Source organism: Protopterus annectens, chromosome 8.part0 (assembly GCF_019279795.1).
Source record: "Protopterus annectens isolate FY-2018-M chromosome 8.part0, PAN1.0, whole genome shotgun sequence".
Classification (NCBI taxonomy): Eukaryota; Metazoa; Chordata; order Ceratodontiformes; family Protopteridae; genus Protopterus; species Protopterus annectens.
In genome coordinates this window covers 609,287,529-609,309,249 of record NC_056741.1, presented here as the reverse complement: position 1 = coordinate 609,309,249, position 21,721 = coordinate 609,287,529, and the positions used below count along the sequence as shown (strand labels likewise).

The 21,721-nt window shown below is 41.9% G+C and overlaps 1 protein-coding gene across 3 annotated transcripts in view; it reads left to right on the top strand.

Annotated features, from left to right (window-relative positions):
- Window positions 1-21,721, top strand: part of LOC122808944 (dynamin-1-like protein) — a 1,240,976-nt gene that overhangs the window by 229,476 nt on the left and 989,779 nt on the right. For 2 of the 3 annotated variants that reach the window (XM_044080098.1, XM_044080099.1), the window contains exon 4: window positions 10,407-10,442. The exons of the other annotated variant lie outside the window; for it this stretch is intronic. In XM_044080098.1, the coding sequence (XP_043936033.1) occupies window positions 10,407-10,442 (36 nt within the window). The remainder of the gene's footprint in view (window positions 1-10,406; window positions 10,443-21,721) is intronic. 3 annotated transcript variants of the gene reach the window in all.

Sequence of the window (21,721 nt, the reverse complement as noted above, 5' to 3'; positions counted from 1 at the left end):
AATAGCTTTGGAGAATTTTATGATGGATCTCAGCTTCTTACTGAGGCTGATAAGGGAGTTTTTTGCATCCTGGGATTTTTCTCTTTTCTGCAACAGTTTCTTTCTTCTGTTGTATAGTTTGTGTATGGCAAGGGGCCACCAGATTGGCGGAGAGCATCTTGGTTCTATTTGGGATGGCACAATTCATGCACGAGTGGATGTGCTCATACAGTGCCTTAGTGTAGGATTCAGCAGTTGAACTTTCAGCTCCCATCTGGATGGGTGCCATGAAGTTTGTCACTTCTGACTTAAGTAGCATGAAGTTGGCTTTGGAGAAGTTTTTTTTTACAGAAGTTTCCTTACTGGGGTTGGGGGTGGGATGTGGATGTCAAGGGTGATTTGCTTATGGTCAGACCTGACCAATGAGGGGGTGACCACTGACATGGAGCATCTGTCTCCCATGTTGGTAATGACCAGGTCTAGGATATTGGAGCACCTGGTGGGACAATGGATTAGTTGATCCAGGGCATTGGAATTTATGAATTCCAAGAACCATTGGGAAAAGGTGTTGGTACCTGATTAGTTTTCCCAGTTAATGGCAGGGTAGTTGAAATCACCCAGTATTAGGGTGTTTGGTTGTATCTTAATATTTTCCAGTATGTTTAGTAAGGTGTAGTGAGAATATTGGGGCATGGTGGGGGATCTGTAGCAAGCTACAATTTGGATTGCAGTCTTACCTAGTGTTAGTTGCACCTGGAGAATTTCAGATGCATTGTGTTGGGCAACATTTACAGCTATTGTACCTTTTCCTTCTGCTTCCTAACCAGAACTGTATAAAATATATTCTTAACCTCCAGGCCACCGCTCCCTTCTCTTAGTATAGGTGGATCAGTGTTCATCTGTCACTGCTATCTGTTGTCATATCTCTCAGGTTTACTTCATTACAAGGAACGTTCCTCATTTTGGGTCTTAAAAAGCCTATGTTCCTCAAAGTTCCACAATGAAAGGGTCTGTCACTCATTTAGTGTTAGGAATTTTTTTAATGATATCCATGGTACATAGTATTGAGTCATATTAATGCATTAAAATATTTTTTATAAGTATAAAGTGGTACATTTTAAACATCTTTGAGCTTCCTAGTTGAAGTTAGTAGGTGTTCCACATTTTGCCCATTTGTTCCAAGTTATGAGGAGGTAATGTTTCTCATTTTACAGATGGAAGATTTTGAGCTGTGCCTGTCCTTGCATGGCTCTTCTAGCACCTCATCCACTAGTTGTATTTAGGTCAGCTGAGTCATACTCCGGTCTTTCTCTCTCAAATGCAAATGTGAATTGAGACCAGTATTTTGTGGCATGTAGCCAGAAACACACTAGCATCCCAAAGTGGTCAGTCTTCTGGACCTTTTGGTAAGAAGGCTCAGTATTTGTCCTAGCCAGCTTGGTGTTACCAGTTTGACTTTGTCATCACACTTCTCCCTAGAAACATGAGGGATGTTTGCATGTAGGGATGGGGCCAGAAATTTTACTTGGGTGCCTGATTGATCTGCTATGACGTATTGGGCATTGAGGAAAGGAGTTCCTGTCAAGTCATCGACAGCAGTTTCAGTGAACGCATGTGCATCGTGAGCCTTTTGCCAGAACAGCTTTCATAGGCAATGGAATTTTCATCTTTCTCTGTAGTTTGATGAGTTGACTTGTAGCTGAAGAAAGTTGTAAGAAAATGGCTTGTACATCAATGGCTGCTGTACTACTTTGGATTAGTTTTCTTGCTAGTCTTTTCTACATTAGACCACCACTAGAACGTAAGTACTACTTGCCAGTATTGAACCAGTCATCATCTACCATGATTAAAATCATCATGTGCTTCAAATATGCAGAAGTGCCATACCTGATAGAAATGATTCCATTAAGTTTGTATGCATTTTGTTGGTAAGTAGTACCTGGCTTTGTAGTACAGAGGGATAGGGCCCTGACTGCAACCCAGGTGATCCGGGTTTGATTCGTAGTTTGGGTTTTGGAATAGTTGGATAGGAGGAGGTGAGGAAGGGGTATGCCTTCCTGTGGGGAGAGATTTAGTGGTTACCATCCTTTGAGGATTGTCACTCAATGGATGAGGTGAAGGTCATGCCTTAAAGAAACCCATAGGATTGGGGAGGGTGTAGGAGTGGCCACACAAGCTGGTAACAGTACCCTTTTGCAAGTGTGTGGGGGAGCATGCACATCCTTGAGGGGGGTAAATCTGGTCCCTAGAGAGATACAGATGCTATGGTTAGGGCCATACTTATAAAGTCTCTCTGCCTTGTTAATAGTTCTGCCACAGTTTTCTCAGAAGAATGAAAGGATGGTGGTGGCTCATGTCCCTGGTAGAGAATGAGTGTAACAACTTTTGTTCTTATATAAAGAATGAATGGGAAATGGTGGTGGAGGCTTACTGGTTGTTAGTGTATTGAGAAAAAAAGTATCTTGTTGGTAAATGTATTTGGATTTGGTTACTGTTTAGATTATTGTTTGCATAGACTGCTTGATTTGAGCTAATATGCAAGTCACAAAATCCCTTTCTATTGACATTTAAACTGTAAACATTTGCAGACTTGGTGTGCTGTGCTCACAAATTGCTACTGAACATGCCTGTAATATATTGTTACCTTGCAAGTGCGTACTAGCTATTGCACCTTTTCCTTCTGCTTCCTAACTAGAATTGTGTGTATGTATGTATGTATGTATATATATATATATATATATATATATATATATATATATATATATATATATATATATATATATATATATATAATATATGCCTGTGTTCTAATTCACTTTTTGTCTGTCCTTGTTGGAGCTTTTCTACCCAGGTCTTTTATTGAAAATGGGCTTTGGTTCAGTGGTACCTTCAGGATAATCAAGCAGCTTTCTTGTTTTTTTACTTAATACTTGCTCACCAGATTGTCGGGCTGGTCTGTTGATACTTTTCAGCCACAACATAGGTTCAGTGAGCAGCAGTACACACACAATATACAATGCAAAATAAGCACAGAAAGAAAAGCATAATTAGAAAAATGCAAGTTATAGCATACAAAGTCTCAGTACTAGTACACTGGTAATAAACAAGAGTTAAAAAGAAGCACATGTAAAGATTTGGATGCAAATGCATTAATACGTCCAGTGCTAATAGGATTACCTTGTATTGTCTCAATAGCAGATGCACTGGCTGTCTTAAGAAGATGCTCTTTGTGAGCATGTTTAAAGGCTTTAATTTTATCATTGAGTTTTTATGTGGTAAGGTGGATGTCCTTCAAGGATGCATCTGCAGTCCTTACAAATGGGTTGTCCTGTCGTCAGGCAGCCCTTCAGTCGGCCGGATTCCAAAGTCTGGGTCTGGCCTCGGCTGATGTCGCACTTCACCCGACGTCATAGCTGCAGTTGTTCGGGTATAAAGGTATCAGCTGACGCCATCTTCCTCAGTCTTTCTTGCCGCGTGGCGCCCGAAGCAGAAGCTGTTCGCAAGTGCCGGTCGGTCAGAACCAGAGATTACTACTACCGAAGACTTCAAAAAAGCTACCGAAGACTTCAAAAAAGCTAAGTACCCCGTTGGGGACTCTTTCTTGCCTCAGCCGATGTCAGAAAAAGTGAATAACTGTTTAACTTGTGGGAAACAAATACCTCATAAAGATTTCCACTCTTACTGCTTACCTTGTCTAGGCCCAGACCACGACGTAGCAGCTTGTCTAGCCTGTGCTTCTTTCAACCGGCGGACGCTTAGACGCCGGTCGGAATTTGCAGAGCAGTTTTTCGGCCCCGATTTTGCTTACATTATGCCATCGGATGCTCCGACTACGCAAATATCTAAAAAACGCAAGGAAAAGGACCGACACTCGCATTCCACGGTTTCAGCCGAAACCGCAGTTAAGCCAACTGCGAGTGTCTCGGTTTCGGCTGGAACCGAGTCCACGGTTCTTCCTTCGGCCGAAAGCGTTCCTCCTACCGAGGCCTCATCCAGCATGGTGGAATCTGCTTCTGAAATACCACCTGCTCTTGCAGGTTCACAGGATTTATCTGACACTATCCCTTTGGATATTTCTACTCCTGCACGTGGAGCTGCTAGGCCACCTGCATCCATGTCGATTAAGGCCTTTGCCAGGGCTAAAGCAGCAAAAACTACCAAAACTGTGCCTGCTAAGCCCCCCTCCCAAAGGCCTAGCTCTAGTACACGAATGCTTAGTCTTGCAGAGGATCTCATTTCTTTGATCCGGGGATCCCAACCTCACCCAGACAGGGCTTCTCACCCACCTCCAGAGAAGAGGCCTAGAGCAGAGCCCCCTGAGCCAGTTTCTACAGATGACTCCTCTGATGAATCAGATAATTCTAACCCTCCAGAGGGCCCTTTTTCTCCTTATGAGGACTCTGATGCAGAAGAGTCCATTCCTTCTGCCTCTCCGCCTGAGGAATTTTCCTTTGGGGAAACCTTGCATGCTATGAGGGAACAATTTCAATGGCAGGGCCAGGATTTTACAGACTCTAGGAAAAGGCTTAGAACCTTTCTGCATTTGCCACAGCATAGGCCTTTAGCCATTCCTCCAGTACTTACTGTTGTGGATGATGCATTTAATGATGCTTGTACTGCTCCTGATTCTCTTCCTCCGGCCTCTGCTAAGCCCGATAGGTACTACAGGGTTCCGGACACACATTATCATTTATATAAGGCTCCTCTTGCAGACCCCGAAACTATCTCCCAGGGACCCAAGGCTGTAGCAGCTACCTCTGCCAAGAACCCCCTCTGAAAGGGAATCTAGGGCCTTAGAGAGATGGGGTAAAAAAGTTTACACTTCTGCTACTCTTTCAGCTAGAGCCTTGAACTGTCAATTCCACATGATTCAGTATCAGGAATTTATGTTAGACCAGTTAACTAAAAATCTGTCCTCGGATGAACCATTAGATAAAAAATCTGTTCAGGAAATGGTACATATCATTCAGCAGGTCAGTAATCATTCTTTAAAATGCGGCTATGATGCACTGGAGGCTTCCTTTAGATCAGCCATGACTGGTACAGTGATCAGAAGACATGCATGGTTAAAAGAGCAGTCCTTACCAGACCATGTCAAATCAAAGCTCCTAGATGCTCCGATGGATAAGCTCAATTTGTTTGGCTCCCCTGCACAACAGGTGCTCAAGAAGGTGGAAGAAAAGGCGAAATCTGTCCAGACAGTCAAGGATTTCTTGCAGGTCCAGCCTCCAAGGTTTAGCAGGAACTGGCCTACCAAGAATTGGTCCTTTCCAGACACCCCCAGAGCTCGGAGAAGCAGGAATAGGCGCTCAAGAGGCAGGGGTCAATCCAGAGGTGCCTACAGGGGACGTCAGTGGCAGGCTAACAACCAGCGAGGTACAGCCACAGATCCAGCCACCACCACAGGACAATCACAGTGACTTGGCTCTGGCACCGCCTACCAGGGAACAACTAGAAGCACCCTTAGGCGGGAAGCTAGCCTTATTTTCAGTAAACTGGCATTACATCACAGGAGACAAATGGATTTTACATACAATAGACCAAGGTTACAGGTTTCACTTCCATACTCTACCAAGGAAGAGAGGAATGCCAAACCTACCTCCAAATCAGAAAACAGAAGCTCTAAAACAAATAACTCACTTACTAAGGATGAGAGCTGTAGAAAGGGTACCATCCATGGAACAAGGACAAGGATTTTACTCCAGACTCTTCCTGGTACCAAGAAAAGAAAACCAATGGAGACCTATTCTCGACCTGTCCGCTTTAAACACATACCTCATTGTACCAAAATTCAAAATGCTGACCTTACAGCAACTTCTTCCCATGCTGGGCAAGGAGTTTTGGCTGGTAACTCTAGATCTCAAGGAGGCATACCTGCATGTCCCCATACGACCAAATTGCAGAAGATACCTCAGATTTCTTGCAGGATCAGAGCATTATCAATTTTCAGCATTGCCCTTTGGCTTATCTACTGCGCCCAGAGTATTCACGAAATGCCTGGCATCAGTAATTGCTCATTGCAGGCTTCAGGGAATTCAAATTTACCCTTACCTGGACGACTGCCTGTTACAAGCGGACAACAAAAGCAAACTAACAAAGGACTTGGAAAGGGTCATTCATCTTCTGCAAGCCCTGGGATACACAGTCAATATAAAAAAGTCAAGACTGATACCATCCCAAAGGATAACCTTTTTGGGTGCAGAGCTGGACACATCAAAGCAGATGGCATTCCTAACAGTAGAAAAACAGGAGCAACTCCCTCTCTACTTCATGGCATTAACAAAGCAGAACCAGCTAACAGCAAGGAAAGTCCTGCAAGCCCTGGGTTACATGGCATCCTGCATAATATTGATTCCACATGCCAGACTACACATGAGAAAACTACAGTGGTACCTGAGGAATTTATGGTCTCAGCACAGGCACAGCCTAGAAACACAAATTCCAATAATTCCATGCCTGAAGCAAGAATTCCACTGGTGGGCTCAGGCCTGTCAATCAAACAAAGGGCTGCCCTTCCACAGCACTCAACCAAGCCAGACCATCACAATGGACGCCTCAGACCTCGGTTGGGGGGCGCACATGCTGGACAAGTGCATACAAGGCTTATGGACTCCAGACCAGCTGCGCCTACACATAAATCAAAAAGAAATGCTGGCAGTAAAACTGGCAATCCAGAGATTCAGACCATTCCTTCAACAGGGTCACCTGTTGATAAGGACGGACAACACCACAGTTATGTGGTACATCAACAAGCAGGGAGGCACACATTCATACCCTTTATGCCGGATGGCAATGGACCTATGGAACGTGGCCCTGAGCTTCAACATTCAGTTACAAGCAATTTTGTGCCAGGAAAAGAAAATATTCTAGCAGACATCCTAAGCAGAACTACCACGGATGCCCACGAATGGATGCTGCATCCGGACATCTTCAAAACCATTACAGGAAAATGGGGACTACCAGAAATAGACTTATTTGCATCCCCACACAATCACCAACTGAAGTAATTCTGCACGAGGACGTACCACCCCCTTGCTTGGAAAGTGGACTCCCTATCTTTCAGTTGGAAAAACCTGACAGCATATGCATTCCCACCTCTTCCTTTGATGCACAAGGTGCTACTGAAGATCAAAGAAGACCGTCCAAGGATCATCCTGATAGCTCCAGACTGGCCAAGACAACATTGGTACCCATTACTGAGGAGTATGTCTCGGGAACAAACATGGCCTCTGCCCCTAGTTCCCTTGCTGCTAACACAGAACAACTTCAAAACCCTGCATCCAAACCTGAAAACACTGCAGCTGGCTGCCTGGAACATTGCTTAAGAACAAATAAACCAGAATTATCTCAAAGGGTTAAAGACATTATCTTGGAGGCTCGCAGACCCTCAACAAGAAAAAATTATTCAGCAAAATGGAAAAGATACCTTATTTGGTGTACTGCAAAAGGAGAAAATGTGTCACTGGTGAACATAGCTAACATCCTGGAATACTTGGCAGAGCTCTTCCACAATGGCCTGTCCTATTCTTCCATTAAGATTCATGCATCAGCAATTTCAGCAGAATACAACTTGGATCCTCCAGTCTTCTCACATCCTCTGCTCAGGCAGTTTCTGAGAGGAATTAAAAATGTAAAACCACCAAGAAAGCCACCATTGCCAGCATGGGACTTGAACTTTGTGCTAGAAAAATTGACACTACCTCCTTTCGAGCCAGCAGCAACAGCAGAATTACAGTACTTATCATGGAAAACTGCTTTCCTGCTTGCAGTCACTTCAGCACGAAGGGTTTCTGAACTACAGGCATTAATGGCAGTACAGCCCTTCCTGATTTTCCATCAAGATAGAGTGTCCATGAGAACTAATCCTACTTTTATGCCAAAGGTGGTCTCCAGGGTATCTTTGAACCAAGCTTATCCACCTGCCTACATTCTTCCCCAACCCACAGAACAGGGGAGAAAGACTGTTGCATACCTTGGATGTACATAGACAATTACGCTACTACCTGGACAGGACCAAGAATAATAGAAAGACTGACCAGCTGCTGGTAGCATATGCAACAGGAATGGAAGGAAAAGCAATTTCCAAACAGACAATCTCTAAGTGGATAGGAAATTGCATTAAATTTTGTTACTCTTACCATGGAAAGAAAAGTCCAGAAGACATCAGACCTCACTCAACAAGGGCTACAGCCACTACCACAGCCTTTTTACGAGGAGTGGCTACCAAAGACATTTTAGAGGCTGCTACTTGGAGCTCCGTGCATACATTTGCCAAGCATTATAATTTACCCTTATACTCCAGATCCCGAGCAGGTTTTGCCACTGCTGTTTTGCAAGGGATCTTAACTACACCATAATCTAATTACTCCTCCTCCCCCAGTTTGGCTATGGTATTCTACCCATTTGTAAGGACTGCAGATGCATCCTTGAAGGACATAGTACAGTTTTGTACCTACCATAAATGTAGATGTCCGATAGGCATGCATCTGCAGTCAGGATTACCCTCCCTCCTTCCCCTCTGAGGTACTCCTAGGGTATTTACCCCTCATTTAGCTAGCTGGGGGAATCTATTATGGTGTATTTGTTTGTATATATGTATATACATGTTTATTTTTATTTTGCTCTCTCTTATTTGGAAACTTTTGCAATTATCCAAATTTGCCTACCTAGAGGGCACATGACATCTGGGGCAAGAAACACTGAGGAAGATGGCGTCGGCTGATACCTTTATACCCGAATAACTGCAGCTATGACGTCGGGTGAAGTGCGACATCAGCCGAGGCCAGACCCAGACTTTGGAATCCGGCCGACCGAAGGGCTGCCTGACGACAGGACAACCCATTTGTAAGGACTGCAGATGCATGCCTATCGGACAGCTACATTTATGGTAGGTACAATACTGTACTTTCCAAATGGCAGAATGTAGTCTGTTGAAGGACATGGATAATAGAATGAAATAGACAACAGGGAGAGGTGCATCTAAATTCAGTGCATGTACCAGTTCTGCTTTCTATAGCAACTAAATGCAGTCCTCTCTAACTTGGGCAAATACAGAAGATAGCATTGGTATGAGCAGACAGAGCAGCAGATCTGTTTCCGAAAGCTTTACAAATGTAATATTAAAATGCTGAAGAGAGTTAAGAACCTCAGAGTAACATAAATGGTGAGGCCTTACATTAAAAGGCATGTGAGAATAACTGGAAAGATAACAGACCTACATTATTATGGGGAAGAAGGGGGCTTGGGAAGACAGAATTTTAGTAATCAGAATTAAATTAGTAACTCACAGAAAAGAAGCAACTTTTGAAAAAAAAAAGCAAATCTGCAAAACTAGAGGACCGGAAGCACCGCAGTATTGAAATTGATTTATGGAAAATATGATAGGTGAAGTGATAGCTAGAATATATTCCTGTGGTAGAATTGTACTGAAGACTGGATTTGGGAGTACAAGTAATGCATAAATATTTTTGTATAGCTAAATGAATAAGGAAGTTAGAATGAGGCTCGAGTCCCAGTGAAGGAGAGCCAGGCAGTGATGTAATGCAATGATTTTGCAATTAGTGTAACAATATAAATGGTCAGATTTGAACTTAAAATAATTTTTATGCATAGCATTTTAGGTTTCTGTTTTTTTGTAAAATACACTGCAGATGCGTATTAGGTCATTTATACTCTGCCACACTACCACAGTAAACATAAGTGGTAATACTGTACAATGTGGGCATTAGAATCATCCCCTAGCTTTTCTGAATTTTATGCAGAGGAACTCCCAACCCAGTTTTAAATGCTCATATGGGAGTTGTAATGGTCATCTTTCTACTTTGCATTTAAGGAAAATGAACTAGTTTCATAATTGTATTGTCAAATGCACATTAAGGTCCGTCGAATAGTTAACATGTATAATATAAACACATTGCATACACAGTGAAACCTATGTTGCTGGTTTAAGTGATAGACAGCATCTTTTTCAGAAATTGCTACTTTGAGAAGAGTGGAGAATAACTGCATGGATTTTTAGAGTGCATTGTCAAAGCAGTTGTCATTAATTCAGCTGGTTGGCAAAAACCTGTGCAGCTCATTGATTGGCAATCTGATTAAAATTGACAGTTGAGAAGGTCCGAAGATTAGTTGGACAAAGGCTGTGGGTTTGATCTGGGGGTCCGAATGTGTTTTGCTTATGTTCATCAATGGAGCTAGCTGCTTGATGTTTCAGAAGTGACACAGCTAAATGTTTGAGGAGCCAGTCTTCAGATGTGAAAAGATGCAGCTCTGGTTTGAATTAACAACGTGCTTAAAAATTAAGAGAGAGCCTACTGAGGTCACAACTTATTTCTGTATATAAAACTCTGTTTTCTGCCATAATGGTGCTTGAACTTATTGTTGTCAGTTCTGTTTTACTAATCTCTTCCTTGTTCTTTTCTTCACAGACATCAGAGCAAAGCATCCTTACAGCCATTTTGCAGGTGTCTGAGCTACCTCTCTCTGTCTATGTCTGTTCATCTCATTTTGCTTATTGCATGCTGCATGGAAAAATCTAATTTGGCTTAGACTATTTATAGGCCGTTTATTTGTGATGTGATGTGCCTGTCCTGTGCAGTCAATCAGAAATATTTCAGGTGGATTATTTATTTATTTATTTTTTCATTCTTTGTACTTCTCTGTTGTAAATTGTTTTTCACTGTTTAAAGATCTGTGACTGTCTGTAGTAGTTATGATACTGTTTGATCTGGGAACTTGTACATGATTCAAGCACTGCCGTAGAACAAAGAATACAGCAATATGTTTAGCTAAGTGGGGAAAAAAATGACATCTGTCCATGCCAACTTTACGATTCTGTATTAGTCCACATAGAAGGGGGATCTGAGCTGTACTGTGCTGAACTGAATAAAGATAATTTGGAAACTGTATTGAAGCATCCTAGATGGTGCCTTTTGAGTAAATCTAAGGCCTGATAAAACAACTGTATAGGCCAGAGACATCTATGTGCATTGTGAAAGACTTTATACTGTCCTAAATGCTTAGTTGACAACATTCGGGTGCTATTGCATCTAAATTTAAAGCCTGATGAAACGACTGTATAGGCCAGCGACATCTATGTGCATTGTGAAAGAATTTATACTGTCCTAAATGCTTAGGGTATGACATTCGGGTACTATTGCATATTTTGATGTGGATACGTATAAATACTGTCTTTATCAGAGTAAGCAATAACCATTTTTATTACATCATTACAAATTAATGTTTTGACCCTGTCTGTAGTAAGTTCACAGAGATACTTTCTGAATCCTAACTTGTAAGATGTGCCTCATAAACATCATTACTGCAGGAGATTCTCGTAATATGAATGGGATTTAACTGGAAGAGAACATCAGTTTTTCTGCTAGATATTTTGTATGCTGAATATACTTGGAGCACGTGAATTTTCTGTCTTACAGCATAAAACCCACTTATAAGAAGTCATAACCAGTGCCATTATAATTTCTTTTTTGCCAGTTGATGTGAACTGTCACTCTAGTTGCTTTATTTATTGATTGGTTCCAAGTCTTCAGATCTTGGCATTACTGATAACACTTTTTTCCTGTTTTGCATCTGTTTTTAAGTGTTAGTTCTGCTATGTTTATATCAATTTTGGGATTTTTTTTAAAGCTGATGTCTTCAAAAAAGATAACAAGTATGTACTCCAGTGGGTGGCAAAGTCATCCTTCATCTAATATGGGTTTCCTCTGGGTGCTCCAGTTTCCTCCCACATTACAAAGACATGCATCTGTAGCATTTCTCCCCAGGCATCTGCTGAAAATTAGCTTTGTTCCAAGTCGGACTTTCCCGGTTAACAAATGTTAAATAACTAAATGTTTTATTTATTTATTTTTTGCTTGTAATATGCTGACCATCAAACTCACAATCACTGACTGGTTGAGCCATTTGTTTCCCAAACCTGGGGGTTCTTGTCATTGTGGGGGTGTAATTCATTCAACAGAGAGGTAGTCTTCATTAAGTTAGAGATTCTGGTTCCTAACTCCACTCTTAGTTGCTTGATATGTGAGCTGCTGAAGAGAAGGACAACAGTCCCAATGTTGTGGGACATGCATTCTTTAACAGACACTTGGAGTCTGGCTACGGAGCTAGCTGCTTGGCAGAATGACTGCATACCTTTAGCTATGGTGCTGCCTGCTTTAACACCCTGGCACTAATGGGTGTCAGTAATGCAATGAGACTGAGCCACCAGTTTTCTACCAGGATGGTGATAAACCAGCATTAGTGGATAATTTTTAGCTTTCCTGTTTGTTTGTTCCATTGCCTGTGTGTTTAGTTGATGTCTATGCATCTTGTGTATAGAGCTTTATTACTGTACCCCGTGGAGCTGGGAGTAAAGGTAGTCATTATAAATGCTTGTTTTATTTGGAGAAAGCAATGAGGTAGAGAGTTGTGAATAGTGCTGCACTTAACAAGAAAACTTTTGTTAAGGGGAGTTAAAAACTTAAAAAAAAAATCTAAACATCATCAGAAAGTCGTAGTGGAGTAGGAAGCAGAGGTAATCTCTTGAGAAAACTAAAAAGGTCAAGAAGGTGAAAGAAGTAAAGAAATTTCAGTGGAGCCTATTTTTGGCATCAGACAGGAACAGGTAGCAGAGGCTGAGATTGCACAGTTTATTTTGTTGACTTTTATCTGTGTCATCTGCAGCTGGTAAAGATCACGTTTGCCACTGGCACAGGGCAAAATGTATGTGCTATCCACTGTCCCTCTGACAGCCCCAGTTATTTTGTTAGAGAGTTTTTTGATAGGTGAAGGAGGTTAACACAAAATCATTTTACTTACTGAGGGTGTAGTTAAAAATGGCACCTGAAATTGCAAACTCCCCCTTCCATTCCTTTCAGACATTGGTTCCCAGCTGTCTGGAGTGTTTATTTGAAAGATAACATTTTAGCAAATATGACTTTGGAGACTCCATAGGTTTCTGTGTTTCCCACAGGAGAGGATATTTTTGACATTTTATGCTTGGGACATCCAGGAGTAAGGATTCCACTCATAGGTCTAACATTGGGAGTGGGTGATCACCTCTTGTACAAGTTTGAGGATTGAATGTCAGTGAGTCAGGTGCCAGTCCCTTGGACATCAGGGGTTTGCTAACAAGTTTCAATTGCAGAAAGTTTGCTGATGAATATTTTGCAGTTGTATGATCCATTAAGACTTTTCTTCATTGGAAGAAAAGCTCTGTAGCATTTTGGAGTTACTGTTGCAGAAAATGGCAGACTACTCCCTCTGATTCTTCTGAAGCTGATTCTGACTAGATCCAGTCTCCTTTGAGGTTTGACACAAGATGAATAATATGTATTTCTCTGATCATTCCTTTAAAGATGGTGTGCTTGGGGAATAAATTAAACTTTGCTGAAGGGTCACTTCCAGTCTGGAGTTAAATGGCTTTTCTTACCCCAAGAAGAGGTATATAAAACTGCTTGATCTGATGTCTTTTTCATCTGTTCCTCAGCCACTGGATTTCGGATCTGACCTCTGCTGCTACTTAGACTTTGGATTCATAGCTCAAGCTGCTACATTTACCCATAATCCTCTCCCAAGCCACAGATCATCTCAGATTGTTTGCCACTTGCAGCAACCAGCTGTTTTTTTCATGGCTCAAGTCTTTGGGAGATGAGTTGAGTTCTTTAGTCTTTAAAACTACCCTTTTTTCAGTGTCTTTCATCTCTTCTTTCCCTTTACCTTCCCTGTTGTAAAAACAAATCATTTTCTGAATAGTTGTTAGGATTGTTGTTTTTGTCTAGGCCTTGCACCTTTCCATTCCTTCTCTCTTTTCTTTCTACAAGTTTATAGCAGACTTTATGCCATTGTTGGTATTTTCTGTCCCAGTTCATTGGGAATTTCTTTGTGCCATTGCTGGTAAATTGCCAGTGCCTCTTTCTGTGTGCTTGCTTTTGTTTCAGGATTGTTTTCTACCTTCTGCATGATGTCAGACAAGCCCACAAATTAAAAAAAAAAAGGTCTTTGTGTGCACAAAATACATAACTCTGCTGCCCAATCTCAATGTGTATACTCATCATGAGGTCAAATGTGAGATTTGTTCTGGCTTCAGTGCCGGACCCTTGGTTGAATGCAGGAACAAGTGAATTCATAAGGGACTGCAAGCTGCTGCTGCTTCTTCCTCAGTATCTGGAGCTTTTCCCGCTGCAAATAAACTGGCAGAAAAATCTCAGGGGGAGAAAGGAGACAAGCCCAAGGAAGGATCCAAAGAACTGCGTAAAGAGTCGAAGAAGCACTCCTCTGACCACTGTCCTTGCTTGACCCTGGCTTCTGCTCCACCTGCTAAAATATCTGAAACTTCGGATCTGATCCTATCTTCTCACAAGTCTCCTTCCCTTAAACAGCCTTGTTTCTCTCTGGAACTGATTTCATTGAGACTACATTCTCTGGTTTTGTAAGAAACTCCCCGTAGAGTTTCTAAACCTCCGTCTAACTCATCTGTCGGATCTGGCAGTTGCCTTTCTTCATCTCTGTCTCCCATTGGACCAGTCCTAACACCTTAAGTGATTTCTACTCTGATCCATCCCTTGGCTTCAGAGCTTCCAGATCCAAGATTTTGGGGATTGTCTGGGTTGGATCCGAAGGCTTGGCCCTTGTCAACTCTGCCGCAAATCTTGTCAGAATTAGAAGGATCTCAGAGCCATAACTTTGGTGCAGAGTCCGGGAGTGAGGGTTTGACTCAGAGGTTGTCAGAGCCATCCCTTCCCCTTGGGGCTTCGGTGGTAGATAGATTGGCTTCGACTTTTTAATTGAGACAGGGTCATGGGGAAGTCTTGGATTTCTCTTTGCAGGTGGCTTTGTCTCCTAACTGGGGCAGTCCAGGACTCCCCATCGGCTTCTGCCATTGAGGCAGTGGAGAGAGCTCCCCACATAACTGGAGATGGGACCTACTTGCCCCCCTTGGATCCTTCCCCTTCTCAACCGTCTGCCTTGGGCCCCGAGTCTGCTTATTCTGTTGCATTGGACATTCTAACCTCGAGAGAATCCTTTTACAGGACTCCCAAAACACTTCTGTGTCCTCTTCAGATCACCCCAAGAGGAAGTCCCCCAGAAGCATTAATGCAAGACTAGACACATTGATTCCCCACAGGAATCCCTAATGGAAGACACCAACTTTGTTGAAGGGGAAGTTGTCTCGCAGGTTTCCCCTTGAGGATGTCTCATTTAGAGAAATTCTCTGGCTTCTAATACAGACAGGTGGTTGGTCTTCTAGAGCAGTGTTTCTCAAAGTGTGGTTGGCCGTGGGGATTTAGTTATTTATTTAACATTTGATTACTGGGAAAGTCCGACTTGGAATGAAGCCAATTTTCAGGGGAGGCCCAGGGAGAAACGCTCCAGACGCATGTCTTTGTAACATGGGAGGAAACCAGAGCACCCCACATGAAAGTAAGGAGGACATGCAGACTCCACACAAAAGGCATCCAAGCTCAAAATCGAACCGGAGAATCTTTTGCTGTGAGGCAACAATGCAACCGCTGCACCACTGTGCCGTTCATTCCTGGTGGGCCTCAAGAGTTAATTATAAATATGTATGTCCTCTTCACTGTCTTTCTTTTTATCAATTAAATGGCTTCGTCTGGTGTTGGGATGTGTTGCTGCCATGAGTCAACCCTTTCTTGAAGCTGATTGGTTAATATGAGCTTGCAGGTGCACGCTGAGATAACCAATCAGCACAGATTCAGCAGCGTGCCAGAAACTGAAGGAGAAAACCTGGCTAAAATATTAATTCCATCTGCTGTGCTACTCGCGGGAAGTCTGTTATTTGAAGTCAGGACTTCACTTTGACTGCATGCTTGTTAAGTATATGTCGCTTGGGCAAACATTTCATTTTGGTGCTTGAGCATACCTCAACGTTTTACTGAAGTGTCGCTTGGATGAATGTTTTGTTTTGGTTCTTGTACTTGTGTTATTGAAGGGGGCAGCTTGGGTGAATGTTTCATTTTCGTGCTTGTACTTGTGTTATTGAAGGAGTCGCTTGGGCAAACATTTCATTTTGGTACTTGGGTGTACCTCAACATTTTACTGAAGGGTCACTTGGGTGAATGTTTCATTTTGGTGTTTGTACATGTGTTATTGAAGGGGTCGTGTGGGCAAATTATTGAAGGGATCGCGTGGGCCAATGTTCCATTTTGGTGCTTCTACATACTGTACCTAGACATTTTACTGAAGAGGTCTCTTTGGGAAATGTTTCATTTTGGTGTTTGTGTATACCTGGACATAGTAATGAAGACTTTGCTAAGGGAAATAATTCAGTTGTGTATCAGGGAAGTGCTTGTGCATACATGGTCAGACTGCTGAAGTGACCACTGGGCAAAATGATTTGTGTCATTTTAGTGCTTGTGCATACACAATACAAACTAATGAAGGGGTTACTGTGGAAAATTATTCATTAAATTAGTGTGTCAGGGTTGAGATTTTACATGTGTCGTTACTCTAAATATGACCTATCTTTAAATCGTGTGATTTATGGAAGAGCCTAGTGGGCCACTGAGTTATGTTCTTTGTCCAAGTAGGCCGCAATCAGAAAAGTTTGAGAAACACTGTTCTAAAGCTTCTTCCTTTGAGTCAGTGTTTCTTGAACCTTTTGAAACTGTCTCAGCTATGTCCTGGGTTTTACCCTTGGGAGACAAAATGGTAGACCTCATGTCTTTGCTTCACTGGACTTGGAAGGATCCAGATATGAGAGAACCTATTCTTAGAAAGCCAGGCAAGTACTTGGTTGCACCCAAGGGCCGTGCCCATTGGAGCAGGTGTCCACACAGTTGATGCCATGGTGGATGCTGAAGACACCAAAAAGGAACTTGCTGAGGAAAGTCCGTCTGTCCACCCCCCCACCCCAACAGAGAGTCTAGGGCCTTGGACAGATTTGGGAAGTTAATTTTTGCTTCAGTGACCTTTGCTGTACAGCTTCCGAATTATCTAGCACATTTTACAAGATTCCAAAGGGATTTGACTGAGGAACTTGTCAAATCCTTCTGTCCATGTTGGTGGAAGGTAAAAAGACCTTTCTTTTGCAACTGGTCACCCTACAGTCTCTGTCATATCCCTCCATCTGGCTGGTTCCCCTACTATGGATGGTGTTTTGCTAGCGGCAGGTTCAGGCATTACCATTGGGAGACATGCGTGGATGCACCTTTGCAACTTTGTGGAACCCTACAAGACCTCTTTCTTCAGTGAACCCTTTGATGGATCTACCTTATTTGGACTCACAAGTTAGAGACTCTCTCCAGGAGTGAACAAGATGGGAAAACCCTATATGCCATACATTTTTATACCCCCCCCCCCCCAGAGGACCTTTTACAAAATACAGAAAGAGGCAAAAAGATATGGTTCTGGAAATTGCCAGGGCTTTCTCAGGACTCCAATGGAGATAGATCCCCCCATGTCGGGGGGGGGGGTCTAACAGTAAACATCACCCATGCAGCAGAGGGGGGCCCACAAAACCAAAGCTTCTGAGGTCCCTTTTCCAAGAAGCCTTTCCAGCACCCTTGAATGGTTGCTTGACTGCTGCAATTTGGAGACAGTCAGGGGGTGCTTATCTCTGCACTGAAAAGCCAGCACATCCATTACTGAAGATGTCTGGGTGCAGAGAATAATCAGCAGAGGTTATTACATCACAAAATTCATCTAAGAAAAATTCCTGATATACCACACCATCAGGGGAAGGAAGCAGCCTTATGGAGAAAAAAGCTACTAAGTAAAAGAGTCATCCAAGAGGTCCCATCAGACCAGAGAGGATTCGGAACTTATTTGAGTTTCTTTTTGGTGCCAAAGAAGACAAGGGACTTCGGCCCAATATTGGACTTAAGTTACTTGAACCAATTTGTTAAAGAGTTAAAGTTACATATTAGGTGCTTTGAGTCTTGTCTCCATGTAACAGCATAAGTGGGGCCATAAACATTGATAAAAAGTGATACTAGTTGTTATTTATGGTCTGCAGGTCTCCAGACTTTGACTGTGGCCCAAAATACTCAGCCTAGTCACAGTAGTATCATGATGTTTTGGGTACATCAGCAAACAGGGAGCATGCCTTCTCATCTGTCCCCTATTAAGTGTACCCATGATGGCTTGACATCAGAACAGGACATGCATCTCCATACCTGTTGCATTTCATCTGTGCAGAATGCCCTCGAGGACCACCTGTGGGGATCTGCAGTCCATGCTCATGAGTGGAAGCCTTTCACAAGCTAACTTTACTTTGGATACGCTGGAGATGAACCTTTTTTGTCTCCCTCCAGAACCAACAAATTCTAAACTTCTCTGCCATGTACCAATTCAGGACAGTACTAGCAGTGTGTATGTTTTCTGTCCCTTGGAACAGAAGTTTTCTGTATGTTTTCCTGCTTTACCTGTAATACCTAAGGCACTAAGGAAAGTTATGCAGGAAAGGGCCAACTTAATGCTGGTGGCACATTTTGAGCTAAGGCAACATCTAGCTCTTTCTGCTCAAGAAATTGAGCAGAAGAGGTTCAAGTGTTTCCTCAGTCTTGTACAGTTTTCTTCCAAGATAACAAGGAACTTTGTTACACCCACATGTAGAACATCTAATCTTTGTAGTCATCTTGGTCCAGCACTGGCATTATTTCCATGCTGAGGTCCACAGGATCATTAAAAAGACTAGATATCTTAAAACGAGCCAGTGTTGCAAAGTGGACCACGTTTGCTTTTTTGTGCATATGTAATGGCATCATCCAAAGGAGACTTTGTTTCATCAGTGCCTCCTTTATATTGCAACCTTGTTTAACAAATGCCTTTTTATTATAAGTCATGTAAAGTGCACTTAGCCATTTCAGTTGGTTTGTCTCTAGAATCTCCTTTAATGGCTATACCCTTATTGAAGCAGCCTTTTTGAAAGGGGTATTACTATATAACTGGTTCCTCTCCCATGGGGTTTGATATTCATTTTAGAAAAAGTGCGTCTTGATACTTTTGAACCAGAAGGGTTTACTCTTATGATAGGAAACCCTGCTTTAGAAACCATTGCTTTAGTAGCTAGAAGGATCCAAGAATTGCAGCCCTTAACATACACAGTGCTTTATGAGCTCTTCCTTGAAGCAGCCTTTTGCACCTTTGTTTAATTTTTGCTTAAAGTAGATTTAGAAATAGCACTAGAGTGGGGCGTCCAGCATCTTTTAGATTTACATAAACAATTAGGATTTTTAGATAACACAGTGGCTTGTTGTACAGCCTTTTATGTTCTTTATGCCCGACAAGCCGGGAATACATTTATCTCAAAATGTGTCAGAGTGGTTATCTGGCTTTATTAAGTTTTGGTATGACCACCTAGATAAAATCATACAAAGTCAGATTAGGGCACACTCCAAAAGTGTGGAAGCCAGTGTGGCAGCCTTTCTCAGGATTGTTTCATCACAAAATGTTTGAGAGGCAGCTAACTGGATGTCTCTTCACACCTTTTCTAGGCATTACAAACTGGGCACCCTTTCCAGGAGCAGGGCAAGTTTTGCTACAAGAATGTTGCAGGACTTGTTTCCTCTCCGTCTTGCCAGTTCTTTTATTGCTTTAGTGCTGTTCTCACACATTATGATGGATACTGCAATATTGATCTTTTTGCTCATGCAGTACTGTTTGTCACAATCATCATACTTGTAAATGTTTGAGTAAGGTCACTGCTGGCATTCATATTGACTTCCTCCCTCTCTAGTCATATTTTGTTTTAAGAGGAGATTTTCTTTCTTTTTCTGTGAGGTGGTCTCTCTACTCTTATTTCTACATTGTCTTGAGGTGGGACAGACTTTCCAACCTGCTTGGGGTAGATAAGCACAGTTGTTGATGACCTGCTTAGTTCCCTTACAAAAAACTAAAGACCATTTGAGCTGGCCTTTCTTGGAACAGTTTTATGTCTTACACCAAAACATTTAGAAAAGGATGTTTTCTTTTCCCCCAACACTTTTCCCATTGGTGAAATTTTGTCATTTCCCAATGGACCATTTTAAAAGATGTGTAATGGAATAGTTTTGTGAACATGGTTTCTTGGTATATTAGTCAGCAATTTCTGCTTTAAGATTATAAAATATTTTTCAGACAGACAATTGATGCATTCCAAGATTACTAAAATTTTATAGTAATTAATGTACTCTTTATGAGAAAAGGGAGATCCTCTATTCATATTCCAATATTCATTTGCAGGTTATTAATTTTTTCAGTTAGTATCTGCATGTATATGTTAAGTAACTTGCAGATCATTTATTTTGTTGTTATTGCTGTGATTTGCTATAGATTTGTTGTGTTTATTTTCATTTACTAAATGTATCGGATGCAGTTGTTGCTAAAGAATTTATTCAATAAATTTTTATTTAAACAACAAAAAAAAAAAAACAAAGCAAAAAACTGAACATGGAGTGAGCAACTGTCCCTTTTTTACTTCATGTTCTTCTGATGCTCACTGCATGGAAGTGGGTGGCCCTGGAAGATGCATGTCCAAAAGTGCTGTAAGTTGGGCTGGTTTGTCAGACATCCACTTGCAACATAATTCCCACATGTTATGGTTGATACTGAACAGTAATCCTATTTAAACATCTATGGTTTTAGTGAGCATGCTCACACAACGGTACAGTCATTGAGAAAGGTTACTATTAATAGTAAAGCTACCTTCCCTCCATCCTCTTCATATTTATATACAGAGAAATCCTATAGCTCCCTACTGATATTAAAGTCAAGGAAGCCCTTTTGTCACTGTTTTTATTTGTCACTGCATTACTGGGTGTGTTGCATTTGACAACCTTCTATTACATTATCAGAAAAGTAAATCTTGCAGTACTAGTAAAGCAGTATGGTTATGGTACTTGACAAGTAGAAATTACCACACTGATAATGTATTCCATTTATGATGGTTGGGGAGTTATGATGTCACTGGAATTTTCTCATTCATACATTTGGGCTTTGAGGGTCTATATTAGAAAGACGAAACCACAAAACAGTGAACATGCTTAGATTGACCCAAAATGATCGAACCTGCTAAACCTCAAACGGCCACAACAGTGATTTTTTTCCCTGGTAAAAAAAAAATTGCTGGGCCAACATAAAAAAAACAAATCTAAAGACAAAATTAAGTGTGTGTGTGTGTGTGGGGGTTCTCCCCCCACACCCCTACTTAAATATACCAACTCCGAGATCGCACTACAGTGAAGGAAACGGTAAAGCCCCAATGACCCAGTGATTTTTTTGGATCTATATTACATGATTGAACAGTCAAATGTTCGAACACGTAACAATCGACCTCTAAATATTGAAGCAACGTAATGTCGAATGGCAAAAAAAAAAACAAAACACTAAAACGCTCTAAGCAGGGGTGCAAGCCCCCCTGCACCCCCCCCCCGCTACTTAAATATACCAACCCCGAGATTGCACCCCGAGATTGCACTACAGTGCAGACAGTGGAAAACCTCCACTTCCCTTCAGCATCAAGGAAGCTTTCAACATCAGTGCCTGGGGTTTGTATTTCAGTGTTAAGACTGGTCCCATTTCTTTGACTTACCATTCTCTCCCTGGAATTGACTTTTTAACATCTGTGCAGAACTTGATACTGATCAGTTAGTCCATATTTGGAGCTGGCCACATCCCTTTGAGTTCAGTTTCAAGTTCTTTCTCAACTACTTTCAATATCAATTGCTCTGGGTTGAGCTCCTTGACACAAGTCATGGTACCAGTGTCACTTTTGCTGCCAAAAGATGCAAACATGCCATGGGGT